The sequence below is a fragment of the Podarcis cretensis genome (genome assembly GCF_951804945.1).
Source record: "Podarcis cretensis genome assembly, chromosome: 6".
NCBI lineage: Eukaryota > Metazoa > Chordata > Lepidosauria > Squamata > Lacertidae > Podarcis > Podarcis cretensis.
In genome coordinates this window covers 79,267,746-79,290,150 of record NC_137175.1, presented here as the reverse complement: position 1 = coordinate 79,290,150, position 22,405 = coordinate 79,267,746, and the positions used below count along the sequence as shown (strand labels likewise).

Sequence of the window (22,405 nt, the reverse complement as noted above, 5' to 3'; positions counted from 1 at the left end):
AAAAACAAAACCAGGTTGTCTCGGTTGGAGAAACGCTCCCTTTAAGATGTTCTTTTCCTGCCCAAGAAAGGTTCAGAAAGGTGTAACTAGAGGATATGTCCATAGCCGTACAAGACTCAACGGTGATTCCTATCATCATTGGCAATAATGGGAAGCTTGTATTGTGCCATTCAAGTATTTTGTATTGTCATTACACTTTTCGTGGCCCTAGCGTTAAGGTCAGCATCCAGCAGTTCCAATGAGAGCTGTCAAGGGCAACATCATGTTCTGAACACTGTAACCTTTTAAAAGACCCGATATTTGGATTGGCTGGACCTTCAGCTTTGATTGGGTCCTTTGACTGGCATTTTAAAAGGAGTGCAAAGCAATCATATTACTCAGTAATTTTAAAAGGTCAGAAAAACAGGCCGTGCTTCTTTCTTTTGGAAGAGCAATCTGTGAGATTGCTCAGTGCACTTCATGCTTAAACTGGGGACTGAGCACAATGGTACAGAGCAGGCTTTGTATGCACAATGACCAAAGTGCAATTTATATACTTCCTAGTTGTGTTAGAATGCAATGAACATATTTCTTATCTGTCACCAATATGGCCCAATTTGGTCTTTTGAAAACTTGTAAAATAGAAGTTCAGTTTTCCTTTTACTGGCATATGCTTGATCAGACATCTTAAGCAACTGAATTAGCTCAACCAAATTTCAATCAAGAGGTGGTTTGTTTTTGGGTTTTTTTGTTTTGTTTTTTTTAAAAGAGCCTATTTCACTTGTGGAGGAAAAGAAGCAATCTGTCGCCCTGTGGATATCATAGTCACATTACGGTGTTTTTATCTCGTTCACATTCTGAAAAGGCTGGTCTGCTTCTTAGTGTGTGTGCAGGAAATGGGAGGATCTTTTAGAAAATGCATTTCTATCCATTGATTACTTATGAAGCTTTCCCTGCTAAGTGATGTCAGCTTTGCCAGAGAGTCTGTGCATCCAGCTGAGAATTGCAGTTCCTGAACTAGTGCCTGGAGAACAGAATCGAGTACACTGGGTGGACATCCCTCATCTGTAGGGATGCCCACAAAAGTGATTAGCTGCAAAAAAAAAATACAACCCAACACCAATCTGCTGAGAGCTGGCAGCAGAGGGATGAAGAGTGCTACCCCTTCTTCAGTAGCCTGCTGAATGCAGATGTTTTCATTTCTTCTGGCAGCCTACAGGTTCTGTTTGGGGCACAAAGGAGGGACGGATTGCTCCATTCCTCCTTTGCCAGCTCACTCACTCACTCTGCACAGGATCCCATTTGCTTGCCTTTGGCTACCAGGATTAAATACAAGGCTCATTTTGGATCCTTTGTAAAAAAAAATAATCTCAGGCATAAAAGTGTATCAGTCCATTTGGTTTCTTTTCTTTTCTTTAAAAAATGCAATCTTCAGATCTTAAACCACAGCCTTCATGCTAATCTAACTGCTGGCAATAAGTACCACTTTGGCCCAGGTGCCAAATCATGGCTTGGTGCAAATAAGCAAACATGCACGTTCCCAGAGCAAAATTCACAGCCACAGCACTCCTCCCGAGCCACACTATGCTGTAAAAGACCCTGGACCAGAGTTGTTGTTTAGTCGTTTAGTCGTGTCCGACTCTTCGTGACCCCATGGACCAGAGCACCTATCTGCATGTACACAAATGTTTAAACATGAGTGTTCATGCATATGTTAAGAGGATTTTAAATTGAGCAGTTAGTGTGCATATCAGCCAGCCATTGTAAACATTCACCGGACTTCATGGAGAATCCTTCCAAGATATGGGTAGGCAACTTAAGGCCTGGGGGCCAGATCCAGCCCAATGACCTTCTAAATCCAGCCCGCAGACAGTCCGGGAATCAGCATGTTTTTACATGAGTAGAATGTGTGCTTTTATTTGTGGGGCATAGGAATTTGTGGGGTTATTTATGAAGCATAGGAATTCAAAATAGTTCAACACCCCACAAGGTCTGAGGGACAGTGGACTGGTCCCCTGCTGAAAAAGTTTGCTGACCCCTGTTCCAAGAGGCCAGGTGAATTATGCACAATGGCTGGTTGTTATGCACATGAACTGCCCATCTTGACATATATATTGTTCAAGTTTGTTAAAGGAAGAACAACCGTGAACAAATTAAGCCGATTTGCCTCATAGAGTAAGGGACTGCTGTAAGTTGCTTCAGGAAATGGAGTCTGAGGTCTATAGTTCTTTCCTTTTGCCCATATCGAAACCACCATTGAAACGAAGCCCAACAATGTACATAGTCATGTCACTGTGTTCATAAATTAAGATCTCTGGAACAGAAAGAGGATTTAATGTCCCATTTGTGAAGGTCTGTGTGAGTTTATGGTTCTGTGTCTAACAAAACACTCCCTCGATTCATCCTTTCCAAGGGGATATCATTTCAAGATTTCTGGGCATCAACAAAAAGTGGAATTTTCCTCATGAGTATACCATTATTTAAGAGAACTGCAAAGGGGGCTCTAGTTACTCTAATGCATTTATGGTAATAACATTTCCGCATGTAATTTAAAAATGCAATTTACATCTATTTAAATTAGCTATATGTAAAACATGCCTTTTGACATTGCCTGTGGATTTTTACCCCACCTCATCACTGGAATTAATATTTCCCAGGTGATATCCCCCCCCATAAAAAAATTCATTAAATTGAAATGGTTGATACAATTAATTTAAATGTACTTTTGTCGAAACACTGGAACCACTATCATCATTATTATGCAACATGGTACAGTGCTAACAAAAACACCTCAAGGGATAAACCCATTCACTGAGCTGAAGACTGATTTTACAATATCAGCTCATTTCTCTCAACATCATGAGGGCATTTCTCAACCATCATAGGCAAAGCTTTCTTATTAGAACCACTTTAGTAATGTATCGTGAAATGTAGTGATTCTCTTTACTCCAAATGAGCAAATGCCAAAACCCAATGCAGGCAGGCAGGCAATGATTTCTGCTGGAGTAGTGGAACCAAGTCATGCCCTATCCAGATTATTCTTTTTTTGTGAGCTTGCTTGCTCAGTGGTTGCCGCAAACCAAGATTCACTTCGAGTAAAATCATTGAAATTAATAGACCTAAGGTAAAGGGTAAAGAGACCCCTGACCATTAGGTCCAGTCACGGACGACTCGGGTTGCGGCGTTCATCTCACTTTATTGGCCAAGGGAGCCGGCGTACAGCTTCCGGGTCATGTGGCCAGCATGACTAAGCCGCTTCTGGTGAACCAGAGCAGCGCACGGAAATGCCGTTTACCTTCCCGCCGGAGCGGTACCTATTTATCTACTTGCACTTTAACGTGCTTTCAAACTGCTAGGTTGGCAGGAGCAAGGACCAAGCAACTGGAGCTCACCCCGTCGCAGGGATTCGAACCACCGACCTTCTAATCACCAAGCCCTAGGCTCTGTGATTTAACCCACAATGCCACCCGCATCCCTAGACCTAAGTTAGTTGTGTTCATTAATTTCAATGGGTCTCATCTGAGGAGGACTGGCATTGGATACAACCCCAATATTATTGTTCGCTTAGGACCCACCTACCATTTTTATACTTCTGTGTTATCTTTCCATTCTTCTGCATTTGCCTCCTACGCAGATGAACTGGCCAGTCCATTTTTGCTGTTGCGGATTTAGAAGCTGAGATCTTTTCTTAATGGACTGGAGAAGGGGTGTATGTGTTTCCAAATCACCAGGCAAAATGATTGATGGAACTCGTTTAACGCAAGGTTAAAGTATTGACCAAAGTAGTACAGTGTGCTAAGGAAACTGTTTCGGAATCAGTTTGGGGTCTGGGGAGACTTGCACTTAACAGAAATCTAGAAGAAACAAACTATCTGTGGGTGAAGAATCCAAATGTTTTAGCATAAAGGTCAAACCACACACTTGGGCGTAATCAAAAGCCTTTCCTCTGGGAAACTGCTTTGGGAGCCGTTTTAGAGGATTAATCATTTTATTGATACATGTCTTGATTGGCCAAATGGCAGGTATAACCAGTTTTGTACATGGTTAGAATATTGGCAAAAGAATCAGTCAGGTAGGAGGGGTTGTTTATCAACACACCAGCCTAGATTCAGGGGTCTTCATGTGGACAAGAATCTCCTTTAGAGCTGCCACCTTTGACAGTGTTGAACACTTATTGAAGTGCCCAGGATGCTCTTAGTGGATGAGGAGGTTCTGTACAGATCAACCAACCGCCTCTTCTAAATAGAAAAATCAAATCAATTCACTAGCTTTCTCACACACCACAATGATAATAGTGGAATGCATGTATATAGATAAGCGTTCTGTCATTATTTGGACAATGGATGTATGTTTCTGATCAAACTAGCTTTAAAAATAATATTCCTGTTCTTCTTAGTTCTATACTGGGAAATGTTTGATTTAAAAGAAAACAATTTCTCTTTAAGATTATTTAAGAACATATAATTTATCCAAAGCTTTAAAGCCATTCATCTCGGGGCTTCTAAACCTCTCGTGGGACACTAATTTTGATACTACGATCAATAGGAAGTTCAGGCATAGATTTGATAAGAAGCATAAAAGAATTTTATTAAAGAACTTAGAGGACGTAACATTTTTAGACTTCCCTAATGCACACTTCACTGCTTTTTTCGCAGGAGCTAAAAGAAAAGATGGATGAGCTCCTGCCACTGATACCAGTCCTGGAACAGTACAAAACTGATGCTAAGTTAATCACCCAGTTCAAAGAGGAAATTAGAAATCTGTCTTCAGTCCTCACCGGGATCCAGGAGGAAATTGGCGCCTATGATTATGAGGAACTCCACCAGCGAGTGCTCAGTTTGGAAACCAGGCTTCGAGACTGCATGAAAAAGCTTAGTAAGTTCACAATTTCATGGCCCATTTCGTCCCGCTGCATGTGGGTTTGAATGGGGTTTCAAGCCATCTGGAATTGCAGAGTTGTAATCCGACACATCGGGGAAGGGGCACAGGTTGGCATCCTGCTGCACACCCCTGTGGCAATAGATGAACATGGCCTCTGATCACAGTGCTTTCCCACAGGCTAGGAGTGGAAAGGGCATGGAGCTCAGCTCGGGAAAAGCAATAGTCTTACTTGCCCAATTTCCTTTGCTTTGCAGCTTATCTTTGGCATTTTTATTTTTCGTTTACTTTCCAAGAGTGAATCAGATGCTAAAATGTACTTTGACTCAGTAGACCCCCTTGCAAAATCTAAGGGTCTTGGCTCTTCCTCTTTCAGCGAAAGACAATTTTTCATATAAATATACATACAGTGGTACCTCGGGTTAATGCACATGAAATAAAACAGAGGTGTATAGATGGGCCATTACTCTTTGAAATTGTGCTTACCCACCAAGCAGGTGGTGTTCCGAGTTCAGTGGTACCTTGGGTTACATACGCTTCAGGTTACAGACTCCGCTAACCCAGAAATAGTGCTTCAGGTTAAGAACTTTGCTTCAGGATGAGAACAGAAATCGTGCTCTGGCAGCGCGGTGGCAGCAGGAGGCCCCATTGGCTAAAGTGGTGCTTCAGGTTAAGATCTCTCGATTGAGTTATCCTTTCAATAATTCATTCTCAGAGTCTGAAACTAGAAATAACACCGTGAAAGAGAGAAAGCAAAAAAAAAAAAAAAAGCACATGAACAGAAAGGAATTGTCTAGTGGAAATCTAACCAGTGTGCAAGTGATTAGAGTGCTAGATTAAGGACTGATCAAATCCTGACTCAGCCAGGAAGCTTACTGGCTAACCTTGGGCCAGTCAACGCCTCTCAAGGAGGTGAGAGGAGAGGTTTTTGTTTTCTCGTTTCTGTTTTATCTTGTATTTTCATCTTGTGAACCGGCCTGAGATCTTTTCATGAAGAGTGGTATATAAATCTTATAGATGAAGATGATAATGATAACCACCTACCTCACAGAGCTGTGAGGATAAAATGAGGAAAGGGATGGACTGGAAGAAAAGTGAGGTATAAATGTACGGTGGTACCTCTACTTACATTCACCTCTGGTTACGTATTCTTTGGGATACGTGCGCGGCAAACCAGGAAGTATTTTTCCAGGTTTTGCCCTTGCTTGCATGCGCAGAAGTGCTCTATGTGCCATGCACATGCACAGAAGCGGCACCCCCAGATATGCAAACCTCAGGATCCAACCGGAGCTCCAGAATGGATCCTGTGCACAACCGGAGGTACCACTGTAATCATAAGTAATATCTCTTTAGGGCTTCTGCTCCATTTTGGTGTTTCCTGATTGCATGACGTGGGAAGAGGACAGGGGTGAATAGGCAAGCCTCACTTCCAACACCGAATACGCCAGCTCCACTTCAGACTTGTCTACATCAACAGGGAAGGCCTGAAGCAGAGTTAGTCGATTGTATTTGAGTAAGGTAAAGGGACCCCAGACCATTAGGTCCAGTCGTGGCCGACTCTGGGGTTGTGGCGCTCATCTCGCTTTATTGGCTGAGGGAGCCAGCCTACAGCTTCTGGGTCATGCGACCAGCATGACTAAGCCACTTCTGGCGAACCAGAGCAGCACACAGAAACGCCGTTTACCTTCCCGGCGGAGCGGTACCCATTTATCTACTTGAACTTTGACGTGCTTTCAAACTGCTAGATTGGCAGAAGCAGGGACCAAACAATGGGAGCTCACCCTGTTGCAGGGATTCGAACCACCAACCTTCTGATCAGCAAGTCCTAGGCTCTGTGGTTTAACCCACAGCGTGTAAATGCACATAAAAACCTCATCATGAATGGGGACTCCGTCAGAACAGGAAGATATGAAGTGCAGCTAGTCCTTGAATGCTTGCTCCTGACCCATTTTTAAATTCAGCACCAAATGCAATCCCCCCTGGTATCAGCTGCATTTAGGATCTTCCAGTCACAGCTAGCATGTTCTTACAGCATTCTCGAGCGCCATCCATCCCTGGCGCAAGGGGGTATTGCTTTTGGCACTGAATTCACCATCAAAAACAAGCTCCTCTTTTGCCAAGGAAAGCGGCACAACCGTACAGCTGCTTTTTCCTTTGAAGTGTGATCACCTGACATCATATTATGTCAGGTGAGCCCCACCCCACCTGTCAAATATGCCCACAGAGGGTGGGCCAGCGTTTTCTCTGCTGCAAGATGTGGGGCTCAGCTCTTGTTTCCAATTAAAGTCTGACCATCTCTGCTCTTGTAGAAAATGTACTGGGCAGATGGCTTTTACAGCCCACACTGCTCTCCCTCAAAACTATAGCTGCACATCCTGAATTATGTCCCTAATAGACACAGGCAGCAAAGGCATTTGTCTTCCTGACAGTCCTTTGCTACCCAAACATTGGTATGAGTCGCATATTAGTGATGTTAAAGGAGTCCCTTTCAGCTAGCAGGAGAGTCAGAAGAAAGCCGACCTGTTCCTAATGCATTCAGAATTGCTAATATTTGCCGTTCATTTCAGAGGTGACAGAAGCGCATAGCAGGGGAGGATTCCTTCATTTCCTCTACTGCCTTCACCCCTGCTAGCATGGCAACCTTGTGCAGCTTTTAAAAATGATCTCTTTCTATCTGTTTTCCAGAGGAATTGTGTTAGCAACAGCAACAGTAGTATTACTTTACCAACTAAATATCTCTCAAGAGGTACCTCAGCAGAGGTACCTCAGCAATATTCTCTCTGGTGGGACCCTTCCTCTTTCAGTGTGACTTGGGCTTACCTGCCTGTGGTGGCCATCCTTGAAATTCCCCGCAAAGCCCTAAAATGAGGCTCAGTCAGGGATATTGTGGGAAATGGCTAGATCCAGCCCCTAGGTGCTGCTCAAGAGTTTGAAGCTTGGGGAAAAGTTAAGAGGGCCTAGGGCAGGTACAGTGGTACCTTGGTTCTCAAACGCCTTGGTACTCAAAGAACTTAGAACCCAAACACTGCAAACCCAAACCGGAAGTAAGTGTTCCAGTTTGCAAACTTTTTTCGGAAGCCGAACATGCTCCGGTTTGAGTGGCACACTTCCGTTTTGAGTGTTACGCTGAGGTCTGTCTGTTTTTTTGCTATTTATTTGGTGGTTTTGTTTTTGCGGCTCTTTTTGTTTTGTTTTTGTGACTGTGTGGAGCCCAGTTCAGCTACTGATTGGTTGTTTGTGTGACTGCAGTACATTGTTTATTGTTTTCATTTTATGGATCGGTGGTCTTGTTAGAGAGTAAAATTCATGTTTAATTGCTGTTTTAGGAGTTGTTTTTAAAAGTCTGAAACGGATTATCCATTTTGCATTACTTGCTATGGGAAATCGCACCTTGGTTTTGGAATGCTTTGGTTTTGGAACGGACTTCCAGAACGGATTAAGTTTGAGAACCAAGGTACCACGGTATTAAATATCTTCAAATATTCCAAGGGCTGTCACATGGAAGAGGGTACAAGCTTGTTTTCTCCTGCTCTGGAGGGTTGAACTTGAACCAGTGTTACAAGAAAGGAGATTCTGACTAAACATGAGAGAAAAAACTTTCTGACAGTAGCAGCTGTTTGACAGTGGAACAGTCTCCCTTGGGAGGTTGTAGTCTCTTTTTTTTTATAAAATTTTTATTAGGTTTTCACATTTTATAAAACAAAAACAAAAACAAAACATATATATTTTTAAACTCTTATTTTCATTACCCCCTTTCCCTGACTTCCCCCCACCCCCTCTTCATACATCCCAATTCCAAAAATTAGTTCAGCAAGTTCTTATCTCCCATCTTTAACATATTATTGTTATTTTTAAACTTAATCCTTTTTACTTATCCAAATTTAATTTATCCAATTCTCTTTTAAACATTAAATCTTTTTTTTCTAAGGTCGACCTAATTACCCTTCCACGAATTTCTCCCTTTGTATTTTTGTTAATTATATGTCATAATGGCCAAATACAAAAATCATAAAATTTTGAAATTCTGTTCTCCCCTCCCTCCCTACCCCAGTTTCCATCCCTTCCCAAGCAATTATCCTAGCCCGGATTCCTCACATCAGAGGCCTTCAAGTCTCTGTCAGTCTCTCTCTGCCGATTTTGTTGGTAGCCCTTTTTGTTGGTCCTCAGGTCTCGAAGGAATTCTATCTCAGTCACATCATATTTTCTTCCATCCAAGATACTTAATAGCAGTTGCTGCAGAAAGTCTCCCATACTCAAGGAGGAAGTCCCAATCATATTTCTTTACTCTTTTGAATTCCAATATTCCAAGTGCTCCCGGGACTTCCTCCTTCATCTTTCTCATCTTTCGCAGATTTGTAATCCAAAGATCTTCTTCTTTATTTCCTGACAATATGGGCTTCTGATTGATATTTTCCTGCACTTTTTCCATTCCTTCTTTTCTCTCCACCTGTTCCAAAAATGTCTCTTCTGGTTCAGCTGCAGATTCCTTATCAGGCAAATCCTTTATGCATTCAGCAGAGTCGTTTGTTTTGGAATTCAAGGTCATAAGTTCTTTGTTCATAGCCGTACTCTGCTCTTGCAGGATTCCCACGAGAAAAAACATTCTTTCTATCTCTACCAGTAATTTTCCCTCTGCAGCCATTGTAATGTCTCTAGTTTCCCCCAGGGGGATTACAGTTGCTTGATAGTCCTTTTCCAACAGCCCGTTACTTTGTTGTTTATGACTACGTTGTTTCCAGCCACCTCAGTTCAAAAGCAACACTTTTAGTTCAGAAAGTTATTAAATAACAAAGTTCTTAAATTTTAGTCGCCCGTTTGACAGCTCCTTTGGCAGCTGTCAAACTCCTTGTTCTTTTTCCTCCGGCTCACACACAGGACGCTCCCGGGTTCGGGAGGGGGGGGTTACACAAAAGCTTCCAAAACTCCTCACTTTCTCTCCAGCACAAAGACTTCTTCTGTCAAACTCATGGAAATATTTTTTATCTAACACCAAAAACAGTACTCTCCACCTTAGTCCACCGATCCTTGCTTTAGATCGTTTGTAGATAGGGGGGTGCGGACTTCCCTTTAGCACATCCCCCGGTTGTACCGAATTCAAAGATATAGATTTTAAAGTCCAAATTCCATTCTACTCACGGGTTATTTGTTTCCAGTCCGAATTTTGGGGAAAAAGTCAGCGCTGTCCGGCCATGGCACGCGGCTTCGCTCCACTGAAGTAGCGGTCTACTCTCAGCACCACGCCGCTCCCCGTACCCTCTCCGTAGCCTTTAAAAAGGCTCTTCGTGGGTCAGGGAGGGCGCTTAAAGGTGCCCACCGAGTCACCAAGTCCGCAGGCTTCCGCGCCTGCGGTTTCTGAGGGTCTGTAGTCTCTTCTTCCTTGTGGGCTTTTAAACAGAGGTTGGGTGGCCGTCTGTCATGGATGCTTTAGTCGAGATTCCTACATTACAGGGGGTTGGACTAGATGACCCCTGGGGTCCCTTCCAACTCTTATTAGTAGTGGGACCCACTTGGGTGCTGGGGCCCTGGCATCTGCCCAAGGATGCCAGATGCCAATGAGTTCATGGCTGAGGTGCAATTTCAAGCCCCAATAATTCACAGCTCATGTTTGACCACTCTGGTATAATGCCATTCAGAAAGGTTCCACACACAGAACAGTTTGAAGACTGGATTCCTGTTCCACAGAGGAATCATTTGCACTGTGCGGCTTGTTTTTAAGTACGTCTCATTCTAAAAAGCCATTTTAAAACTGGCACTTGTGGGAAAATTAATGAAACAGCTAAAGGCAACGGAGAACAACACAGGATCCAAGGACTTTGTTGGACGACAACACTAATTGGTTCAGTTTATTTGAAACGGTGAAAGAATTAAGGTCCTACCAGTACCACATGGGCAATTATGAGTGGCTTGGATAAGGATCAGTCATGTTACGCTCTGTGAACATCCGTACAAACACACTTGTACTTCTTGTTGTTGTTTCGGCATTTAGTCATGTCCACCTCTTCATGACCCCATGGACCAGAGCACGCCAGGCACGCCAGAGCACGTCTTCCACTGCCTCCCGCAGTTTGGTCAAACTCATGCTGGTAGCTTCGAGAACACTATCCAACCATCTCGTCCTCTGTCATCCCCTTCTCATTGTGCCCTCCATCTTTCCCAACATCAGGGTCTTTTCCAGGGAGTCTTCTCTTCTCATGAGGTGGCCAAAGTATTGGAGTCTCAGCTTCAGGATCTGTCCTTCCAGTGAGCACTCAGGGCTGATTTCCTTCAGAATGGATAGGTTTGATCTTCTTGCAGTCCATGGGACTCTCAAGAGTCTCCTCCAGCACCATAATTCAAAGGCATCAATTCTTCGGCGATCAGCCTTCTTTATGGTCCAGCTCTCACTTCCATACATCACTAGTGGGAAAACCATACCTTTAGCTATACGGACCTTTAATTTGTACTTACCTTGGTGCAGATAGTAAGAGATCTAGACAGTCAGGGACAGGGGAAGAATTGTGTGCACATTATTACTGTTATAAACTGGAGAGGGGGATTACTATGGTTTCCCTGTAGTTTTAATTTCCCCTTAAGTCACCCCTTAAGTCACGTTGATCAGCTTCTTGGTGAATGGAATAGTGAGCGAAGAATACATTTGATGTGCAATACTGGGTGGGTAGACTCTGAGGAAGAAGTCAATCATTGGGGAGGATTTCAGCAAGAATCAAATGGGACCCTGCATTTCCTCCGTTGCTTTCCTGCCCTGAACTTACAGTTCCTGCCTGATTCATCCATCAGTGCCGATCCATCCCTTGATATGTTCCCAAGGTCAAGTATTTCGTGGGTCAATCACTGGGTGTTCTTCTCCATGTCATTTTCTCTCCCAGCAGTTTCCAGTGTAGGCCTTAAGCGGCTCAAAATAGTACAGGCTGATCCATCATTCTCACCACTCACACGAAGACGTGCTTCAGGGCCTACCTTGTCATCCTGAGCCGTTCCCTGCATGCAAATGCAGGCTCCGCAGCTGCCAAAACTCAGAGTGCTGTGAAGGCTCATTAATCAAGCTCACTTTCTTTTCTGTGATCCCCCCCCCCCTTGATTATCAACCCAAGCAGTTTGGAAGAATTGGCTCCTGACAAAGTTTTTTTGTTTTTTTTAAAAAGAGTTGGTTCTTTTCAAAGCCTTTGTTGTGGGAGAAGCATCATAGCCACTTCAGAAGATGGCTTCACGGGGGTTTTGGTGCTTGTATCTGTGTGTAAGTGGAAGTGCAGTGTATTTAAATTAAATACAGTGGTACCTCAGGTTAAGTACTTAATTCGTTCCGGAGGTCCATACTTAACCTAAAACTGTGCTTAACCTGAAGCACCACTTTAGCTAATGGGGCCTCCTGCTGCTGCTGCGCCACCAGAGCACGATTTCTGTTCTCATTCTGAAGCAAAGTACTTAACCTGAAGCACTATTTCTGGGTTAGCAGAGTCTGTAACCTGAAGCGTATGTAACCTGAAGTGTATGTAACCTGAGGTACCACTGTAAATAAAATTTGAAACCATTTCATGCAGGCCATCAGGAGCCGTTTATAACAAAGGAGTAATGTCCACCCACAAACACACTGGCGCCAGCACCAGGAGGTCCTAGGGGCCTGGGCACCCACCAAAAAATTGTGGTGGGTGCTCAGCCCCTGCACCATGGGGCCTTGGACGTGACTTCTAGGGCTCCCAGGCACCACTACAGCATGCGCAATGTGTTTCAGCAAATGCCCGCTTGACTACCTACCCTCCTACTTGCAACAAGTCCAGGGGGTGGCGCGGCCTGTCACCTTCCTCTTTCATTCTTCTTCTTTTTTCTTTTCTTTTTTTGAGTTTGATAAAGAGTGCTTTATTTTATTTTTTCAAACCACCACATTTATCTTAAACTGCATGCTTTGCAAATGCAAGCTGACATTTGTATGAGGACATTGGTTTGAGGATATTGAAGATAAGGAAAACAGGATTTCAAGACCTATAGTCCTCCTGCTTTATTCTCCCCCCTCTTTTTTTAAAAATTGCTTTTCACATATTACTTTACAATACATGTATACTGAAGCCAACACTATTTCCTCCCCACCCACCCATACATTTACATTTCTATTTCCTCAATCCATCATATTATTCTTTTCTCCTTCTTCCCACTTCCCTCCGCCTCCACTCAATTTCCTCCACATTATACAATTTACAATAATCTTTGCATTCTACAACCTTCTCAAATCATCTATATATTCTTATTATCTTTCCTTACTAAGAAGCTTCCTCCTTCTTAGTCTCAGTGTTGCACCTTGTAAAACTCAGACAGGAGGAGGAAGGAGATAGAATTAGAATGAGTTGGTGCTGCCTCTCATTGCCTCTGGCTCCACCTACTGTTGGCCTCCCTGCCTTCCACCCTACCATTGGCAAGAGCAAAGCTGCGATTAAAATAATATATGTGGTTGAATATTATCTTGCTATTTCATATTCTACTGATTTTTTTAAAAAAAAAACTTCACTTTTCAATGAACTATTATTCCAAACAGTCTTCTTTAAACCTCACATAATACGCCAATTTTGGTTAGAGTCAGTCAAAATTTGCTCAGTCCAGGAGGATATTAAAGAAGTTCTTATCGCTGCCATCACTTATGTATTGCTACTTTAAGTAAACTGTTCACCTTTTCTAAGTCCCCCTGCAAGATGTGATCCTTCAGATAACCCCAAAGCAATATTTCAGGATTTAACATTATACCATGTCTGTTCATCTTTTTTATTACTTCCATAACTTCTTTCCAAAATGGTTTGACAGGAGGGCAGAACCCAAAATATATGTATTAAAGCTCCCCGTTGGGTTTAACACTTCCAGTACTTTTCCTTCTGTAATTCCCCACCCCCTGCAGAGAGAGAGAGAGAGAGAGAGAGAGAGAGAGAGAGAATAGGTACCCTCAAGATCTCATTTTATGAAAGATTTAAGAATGGCAGATACAGTATTTTTGCTATGTTCTGATACATCCAAGTCCTCTCTGTTGTAGAGATTGTGATGCTGAAATCAATTCCCTATTTACATTGAAAGTTACATTTCCCCCCATATTTTGCGCACCTGTTGAGTCTCGAAGAGACCTATATTTTTGCGCAAGCCTACCTACTTGCTCTGAAATGGAGGAAAACAGGACTATTTGATTTAATTTTACAAACAGCTTCCGATTAAGTAAAATGTTGTTATTACACCATATATATTTTAACCCGATCTAATCCAAGAAAATAGTCATAAAGAAACATCTCCCAAAAGATGGATTGAGGGGAACATCTAGATAACAAGAACTCCACAAATGGAGTGTTGTGACTGAGAACTCCCTCTCCTCTCTCTCACTACTGGCCTAGCTTCAGATGGGGAGGAGAGAAATTCCAGCTACATCTGGAGTGCCACAGATTCCCCATCCCTATACTAGACGTTTCCAGGGAGAAGGGAGAGAAACACACACACAGGACGCATGCTCCTGCAACATCTACTTTCATCCAATGTAGTTGATTGACTTGAGTGCCTATTCACTTTGTACATATTTCCATTATATCCATTTAGCCCAGCAATGGATTCAGTGCCTCAAGGCAGCTTATCAAAGCACTTGCCCCATTATAACAGAATGAGAATAGGCTCGGATGATATAGCGCATTCATTTCCAGTAACTTAAGTGTAGGAAATGAAGTCATAACTTGGCCGGTGCAGTCAGAACACACAGCCTGTTCTGTTCATCTCCAATCTGACCTACTTAGTTATATGCAGATTGAACAAAGCATTCCTAAAACTAACTTCCATTCAAGCATTTTCATTCACGTGGAAGGGCAACTTGTCGTCTTGTCGTCTACAAATCACTCAGCCTTGTTCAAATTCGCCCAACCGAATCCTAGTCACTTTGATGAAAAGAAGGTGCATTTTTTACATGCTCCCCCCCCCAAAAAAAAAGAAATCCATGAATGCTAGGGCTGTAGATGGCTCCCTGATCCAAGGGCTGATCTAGCATGTTGGACCAAAAACCCTCTGTGATAGCATCTTGCAGTGCCCTCAGAGGAGGACCGCACTAGTTTCTTCCCATTTAATAAATAAATACAGAACAATAAAAATTAAATCTCACCCAGGATGATCCAGAGTCAACTTGGATCTGTATGTGGTATCTTATTGTTTCTTAATTAGTATTGTTTCTTAATTAAGATGTAAACCTCTAATTAGGATTTAGGCATTTAATTAGGGTATAAACATGTGATCAGGAGGCAGGGGGAAGAAGAAGATGCATACTATTCTCCAGCCAATGGTCCAAAGGCCAGAACCTTATTTCTGGGTGGAAGCAGAGTCTCTTACAAGTAGAAAAACCCAATGATAGCTGTACAGGCTTCCTGGGTATGGGCCCATGCGTTCAGGCATGATACCACATACAAATATATACACACATACAGTCATACCTCATGTTATGTTTGCTTCATGCTACATTTTTTCAGGTTGAGTCCTACGACGACCCGGAAGTACCGGAAAGGGTTACTTCCGGGTTTCGCCGCTCACGCATGCGCAGATGCGCAAAAGACATCACGCGCATGGACAGAGGTGGCGAATCGCAACCTACGTGTCCGCAGAGCGCCGCTGTGGGTTGTGTTCCTTTCATGTTGTCAACAGGCAATGGATCCCGTTCACAACCAGAGGTACCACTGTATGTACGTGTATATCAGATATTTGTATCCTTTCTTTTGAGCCATATAGATCACTAGCGGTAAGGTAAAACCTCAATACGTAATAAAATACCAATCAACACAACAACAGTGAAGAACCAGAAACATTGTATGCTACTTTTTAAAGGTAAAGGTAACGGGACGTGGGTGGCGCTGTGGGTTAAACCACAGAGCCTAGGACTTGCCGATCAGAAGGTCGGCGGTTCGAATCCTCGTGACGGGGTGAGCTCCCATTGCTTGGTCCCTGCTCCTGCCAACCTAGCAGTTCAAAAGCACATCAAAGTGCAAGTAGATAAACAGGTACTGCTCCAGCGGGAAGGTAAACGGTGTTTCTGTCTGCTGCTCTGGTTCGCCAGAAGTGGCTTAGTCATGCTGGCCACATGACCCAGAAGCTGTATGCCGGCTCCCTCAGCCAATAAAGCGAGATGAGCGTCGCAACCCCACAGTTGGTCATGACTGGACCTAATGGTCAGGTGTCCCTTTACCTTTACCTTTAAAGGACCCCTGACAGTTAAATCCAGTCGCAGAAGGCTCCAGGGTTGCAGTGCTCATCTCACTTTATGAGCTGAGGGAGCTGACATTTGTCCGCAGACAGATTTTCCGGGTCATGTGGCCAGCATGACTAAGCCACTTCTGGTGAAACCAGAGCAGCACACGGAAACGCCGTTTACCTTCCTGCTGGAGCGGTACCTATTTATCTACTTGCACTTTTTGGCGTGCTTTGGACCTGCTAGGTTGGCTGGTGCAGGGACCGAGTAACAGGAGCTCACCCCAGCCTTCTGATCAGCAAGCCCAAGAGGCTCAATGGTTTAGCCCACAGCACCACCTGCATCCCATATGCTGCTTTTTAATCAACCTAAATGTTCCCTGAAAAAGCAGTGTTTCATGTGTTGGTTTTATTACATGTATTCTACATAAAACAATAAGAAAGAATGATATACCACTGAAGTGCTATTTATTTCAAATCCTTACACCATGTCTTGTTTGCATCCTTCAAATAACCTAACTCTTCATTTAAAGAACTTGAACAAAGTATCCTTTTTTTGGACAGCACCAAAAGCACTCGGGCATCACCAGCGTTTGTTTGTTTTTATTTCTTACTCGGTCTCCTTTCACAGCACTTATATCTGGAAGAAGAGCACAGTCAGCCAACCTTGTGGTTTGGAAGGGATTTTCATAGAGTAATTTTGGTTTCTTATCATTTCAGCATGTGGCAAATTGATGAAGATCACTGGCCCTATTACAGTCAAGACATCGGGAACCAGGTTTGGCGCTTGGATGACGGATCCATTAGCACCCGAGAAAAATAACAGAGTACGTAACTTTTATTATTTCTTGCTGGGAGCCGGGCAGGAATTCTACCAGTTGGTCAATGAAAGATGTGAAGCTGCCTTATACTTGGGTCACAGCGTAGGTCCATTCAGCCCAGTTATCAGCTCTCTCCAAGGCCTCAGGCAGAAGTTTTTCTGAGCACCTACTACCTGAGAATGTTTTGGCTGGAGATGTCAGGGACTAAACTTAGGGTCTTCTAAATGCAATACATCTGCTCTACAACTCGGCCCAGTATACCTGAAGGAGCGTCTCCACCCCCATCATTCTACCCAGACGCTGAGGTCCAGTGCTGAGGGCCTTCTGGCAGTTCCCTCATTGCGAGAAGCTAAGCTACAGGGAACCGGGCAGAGGGCCTTCTCGGTAGTCGCGCCCGCCCTGTGGAACGCCCTCCCATCAGATGTCAAAGAGATAAACAACTACCTGACATTTAGAAAACATCTGAAGGCAGCCCTGTTTAGGGAAGTTTTTAATGTGTGACATTTTGATGTATTTTAAACTTTGTTGGAAGCCGCCCAGAGTGTCTGGGGAAACCCAGCCAGGTGGGCAGGGTACAAATAAATTATTATTATTATTATTATTATTATTATTATTATTATTATTATCTGCTTACAAGTGGGAGGACTGGATCCTGCAGGGTGCTGCTGCCCCATGGGAAGGAGTAGCAACCAGCATAATGCAGAATCGAATCTTTTGCTTAGGATTCAATCCTGTGCGGTGCTGCTTCAGGAGGAAGGAAGGAGAGGTCAGGCCAGAACAGCATCCACTCACACCCACCCCTACCTTCTGCCGCAAACGTGCAGCCAGCTGTTCGGTCCCACCTTTCTACGGTTTCTCCTTCCCACCTATGCCTGCCCAGCCCTATCCAGGGCTGTCTCAACCTGACTTAGCTATGTCCAGATTCCCCCCAAAATCAGCCCAATTTAGTTTGGGGTCTATCTGAATGCAGTACACAACCCTTCCCTTTTAATAAACATGAAATCAGGGCAAACCACATGAGGTGGATCAACATTGAGACATGACAGCCATGTCACTGAAGGGTCTAATATTGCCATGACCTACACATCATTCTCCTTATTGTCCAAAGCAGTGGTTCTCAATCTTTTTGCTTGCGGTGGAACACTTTACTTTAAAGAAAACTTAAGCAGAACACTTACGGTAGAATATATTTAAATGAATTAAAAGGGGGCAGAGTTGACTATTAGGAAAGCTCACAATGGAGGGACAACTTTTAAAAGCAGCAAGTTTGAGACCAGGGTGGATTTGATATAAATCAATTTAAATCACTAGTCAAGAAGACTTGATTTAAATCACTAGTCAGTAAGACTTGATTTAAATCTTTTTTTTTTTTACAGAAAGCCTCATTCTTTCTGGTATGATCTTAATATTAACAACCAGGTGAAGGTTTCATTTTTGGAATAATAAATTTTCAGAGTAGTTTTTACAGTTATATCAAAAATTACCACTTTGGTTATACTATTAGAAATACAAAGACAGGTAATTATGAAATTATTGTTTATATTTGGACAAGTTTTCTGCTGTACTTTATTGGAAGGAGAAAAATAATAATTCCTTAATAACAATTTAAACAATTTATTTAACTAAAACAATAACGTTGTAGCATATGTATCCATGTTTGTTAACTGATGTGGTTAAATGGTGGATATAGATATATAGATATATATAGAGATATATAGATATATATAGATATATCCTTAGACTGAGTTTTAGCCCACATGATAAACTTAAAACAAATCCTTATTTTTCCTGATGAATATCCTTTGGAATATAATTTTAACTTAAATAGAAAACTATCTTTAGAAAGATTTTTCCTCCAAAAGCATTTTATTTTAAAAATCCAATTTAAATTTTTAAAAACTCTGATTTAAATTAAAAAAACTGATTCAACTGTTTTTTTTAAAAAAAAACATTGATTTTTATCTACCCTATTCAAGACTTTAAAAATCTTTGCTGTCGGTCTCCTGTACTCCTCTGCCAGGAGAAGCCTGTGTTCTGTGTTGTGATCCTTAAGCCTTCTGCTCCTATCAGTTAGAGCTCTTATCTCCTCGCCAGCATTAAGAGCTCTTTCTAGCAAGTGCTAGAAGGGGACAAAGGCTTCCCACTGCAAGTGCTTGAACACACTAACAGGGCAGGGCAGGCACAGCAGTGTTGCTCACCTGGCTTCTCAACACTTAAGAGGAGAAGATGGGCGAGGCAGTGGAGGTGCTGGGAGGGTCAGATTGACTCTGCTGCTGAGCCTTCACCACACCCAGCTCCACACTGCCTTGCTTCCTCCTGGCAACTGGCAGCAAGGCACAGCAATGGGGAAGCAGGCAAGCAATGCCACCTTGCCAGAGGCACCAGCTTGCAAAGGCAATGGGGGTGTCAACATCACAGTGTGATGTCAGGGAGGAGGAGGAGCGGAGGAGCCGGGGCGGAGCCAAACATGGCAGCCAATCAGCTCAGTGGCCGGTCGCTCATCCTCCACCTCCTCTTGGCACCACCGCTGGTGCTTCAACCCTCCTTCCCCTCTACAGCAGGAGGGGAAGGAAAAGCCAGCTGCTGAAGGCACACTCTTCTTGAGCTCCACTCTTTGGCTCCGAAATTTTGGGGGATGGTGGGGGCCAGCCCTACTCCAAAAATATAGTGGGGACTTAACAGGACTCAGCCCCTAGAAGCTGGCACCCCTTCACATTAGCCAGTGTGGTGTAGTGGTTAAGAGCGGTAGTCTCGTAGTCTGGTGAACTGGGTTCGCGTCCCCGCTCCTCCACATGCAGCTGCTGGGTGACCTTGGGCTAGTCACACTTCTTTGAAGTCTCTCAGCCTCACTCACTCTCAGAGTGTTTGTCGTGGGGGAGGAAGGGAAAGGAGATTGTTACCCGCTTTGAGACTCCTTTGGGTAGTGATAAAGTGGGATATCAAATCCAAACTCTTCTACTGACTTAAACCTTAGAGAACCCAGCAAGGGAAGGGGAGAAAGGGAAGGAAATCTCAGGAAAATTGCTTGAATGGTGCATTTAATTCCCATGGCGACAGCTCAACAGAAATCACACATTGTGTGTGCTTGTCTACCAATACAGTTCTTTTCTCAGAGGAACCCCTTGGACTGCTTCACAGAACCTCGGGGTTCTGTGGAACATAGTCTGAGAAATGGCAGACTGAGAAATTCAGAGCCACTCCCCTTTTTCTAAACCCAGCAATCAACAAAACCCGATCAGATCTGGTTTTCCTTTGCTCGATTTGCATGGCAAATGGAAAGACTCCAGTGAAAGAGTAAATAGCAAATGTACCGTATTTTTTGCCCTATAGGACGCACTTTTTCCCCTCCAAAAATGAAGGGGAAATCTGTGTGCATCCTATGGGGCGAATGCAGGCTTTCAAAGAAGCTTGGAGAGCGAGAGGGGTCGGTGCGCATGGACCCCTCTCTCTCTTCAGGCTTCAGGAAGCTATCAGCAAGCCTGGGGAGCCCGCGGGAGTTCCCGCAGGGCTCCCTAGGCTGCGGATAGCAGCCTCCTGCACGGAGCGCGGGGCGCGCTGAAGCAGAGCGTCCCGCGCTTCGGGCAGACATTGGGCAGCCCCACAAGCTCGGGGGACAGTGAGGAGGCGCAGCGCTGCCATCCCGCTGTTCCCTGACCTGGTTTGGAGGCTGGCACCGACCTGGTTTTGGTGGGGAAATAAAGGGGAAAAAATTCCTTTATTTCCCCCCAAAAAACTAGGTGCGTCCTATGGGCCGGTGCGTCCTATGGGACAAAAAATACGGTATTTAAAATGATAGGCCAACTTGCAAATTATGCTTCTGTCTAAAGTTCACAGCTTATCCCTTCTTTCTTTCTTGCTTGCTTGCTTGCTTGCTTGCTTTAAGGTCTGGTATATGGACAGTTACACCAACAACAAAATAGTCCGTGAATACAAATCGATAGCAGACTTTGTCAGCGGAGCCGAGTCGAGGACATACAACCTCCCTTTCAAGTGGGCAGGAACCAACCACGTTGTCTACAACGGCTCCCTCTTCTTCAACAAATACCAGAGCAACATCATCATCAAGTACAGCTTCGATACGGGCCGCGTGTTGGCTCAGCGTAGCCTGGAGTATGCCGGCTTCCACAACGTCTACCCATACACTTGGGGCGGCTTCTCGGATATCGACCTGATGGCGGACGAAATTGGCTTGTGGGCCGTCTACGCAACCAATCAGAATGCGGGCAACATCGTCATCAGCCAGCTGAACCAGGACACGTTGGAAGTGATGAAAAGCTGGAGCACTGGCTACCCAAAAAGAAGTGCTGGCGAATCCTTCATGATCTGTGGCACCTTGTACGTCACCAATTCTCACTTAACTGGAGCCAAGGTGTACTACTCCTATTCCACGAAAACCTCCACGTACGAATACACGGATATCCCCTTTCATAATCAATATTTTCATATATCCATGCTTGACTACAATGCCAGAGATCGAGCTCTGTATGCCTGGAATAATGGGCACCAAGTCCTGTTCAATGTCACTCTTTTCCACATAATTAAGACTGAGGATGACACATAAACTCAACCTTGATATTCCAGCCACCTGAAAGCAGTGTCATTTGTGCTGAACTCAAAAGCATTCTGCTGGGTTTCTCTTAAGTTCTCTTAAGAAAAGGAAATGGGGGGGGAGCTTTTTCTACAGTATAATGTATTCCAAATATGGCGGAGCCTTTATTTAAAATGATCTGGATGGGGTTAGAGGTAACTTTCTTAACTCTACACCAGGCCTGCCATGACTTTGTCATGGAAAGCACTAAAGTTTATTTCAGTGGCTAAAGACATTGTTTTAAAAAATAAAATAAAAAAGATTAATGATCTGCCTTATATTAGAGTCAGAGACTAATGGTGGCTTAACTGCATGAATGTCTTTTTCTACCATATATCATTTTTTTAAACAAAAGCAATCTGTCTAATTGCTCAACATCAAAATATATTTGGACAGTAATCTGAAACAGAATGTGCATCAATATTATTTGGGTTTCTCTTTAAAACAACAACAACCACACTCTCTTCTAAAGTCAAATACTTAAGAATCAGATTTCTTTAGAGGTGAAAAGAAGTAAAATTCTATTGGCTGTTACACAATTTCAGATGCGGTGCTGTACAGTCTGTTTTTAAACTTCTTGCAAGCAATTTCTCAGTGATATGTATTTATACCATTGTGTCCACCATTGTGCAATTGTATCTCTTCACTTCTGTGAAAGTCAACTATTTTTTATAAAATATATTGAAGTTTGATGGTCTGATGGGTCCATTTTGGAATGGTGTGGATATGAAAATTCTGCAGTCATCAAGGTCCTCAATTCCAAACTACATACATGAATTTATTTGTTTGCCCGTTTTAAAAATGTAAATACTGCTTAACTGGCAAAACCGTGGTCTACATAAAACATAAAATATACTTCAGAATTGCCCATTGAAGTTAGAAGGTAAAAACAAGACCTAAGAAAAAATTCAAAGTACACATAAAACCAGTAGTTAAAAATATGCATCATTTGAAAACA

The 22,405-nt window shown here is 43.4% G+C and overlaps 1 protein-coding gene across 3 annotated transcripts in view; it reads left to right on the top strand.

The window, feature by feature from the left end:
* Positions 1–22,137, top strand: part of OLFM3 (olfactomedin 3) — a 167,258-nt gene extending 145,121 nt beyond the window's left edge. For all 3 annotated transcript variants that reach the window (XM_079981546.1, XM_079981545.1, XM_079981547.1), the window contains 3 exons: positions 4,635–4,854; positions 16,759–16,865; positions 20,743–22,137. In XM_079981546.1, coding sequence (XP_079837672.1) covers positions 4,635–4,854; positions 16,759–16,865; positions 20,743–21,420 — 1,005 coding nt within the window. In that variant the 3' untranslated portion in view covers positions 21,421–22,137. The remainder of the gene's footprint in view (positions 1–4,634; positions 4,855–16,758; positions 16,866–20,742) is intronic.
* Positions 22,138–22,405: the final 268 nt, after the last annotated feature.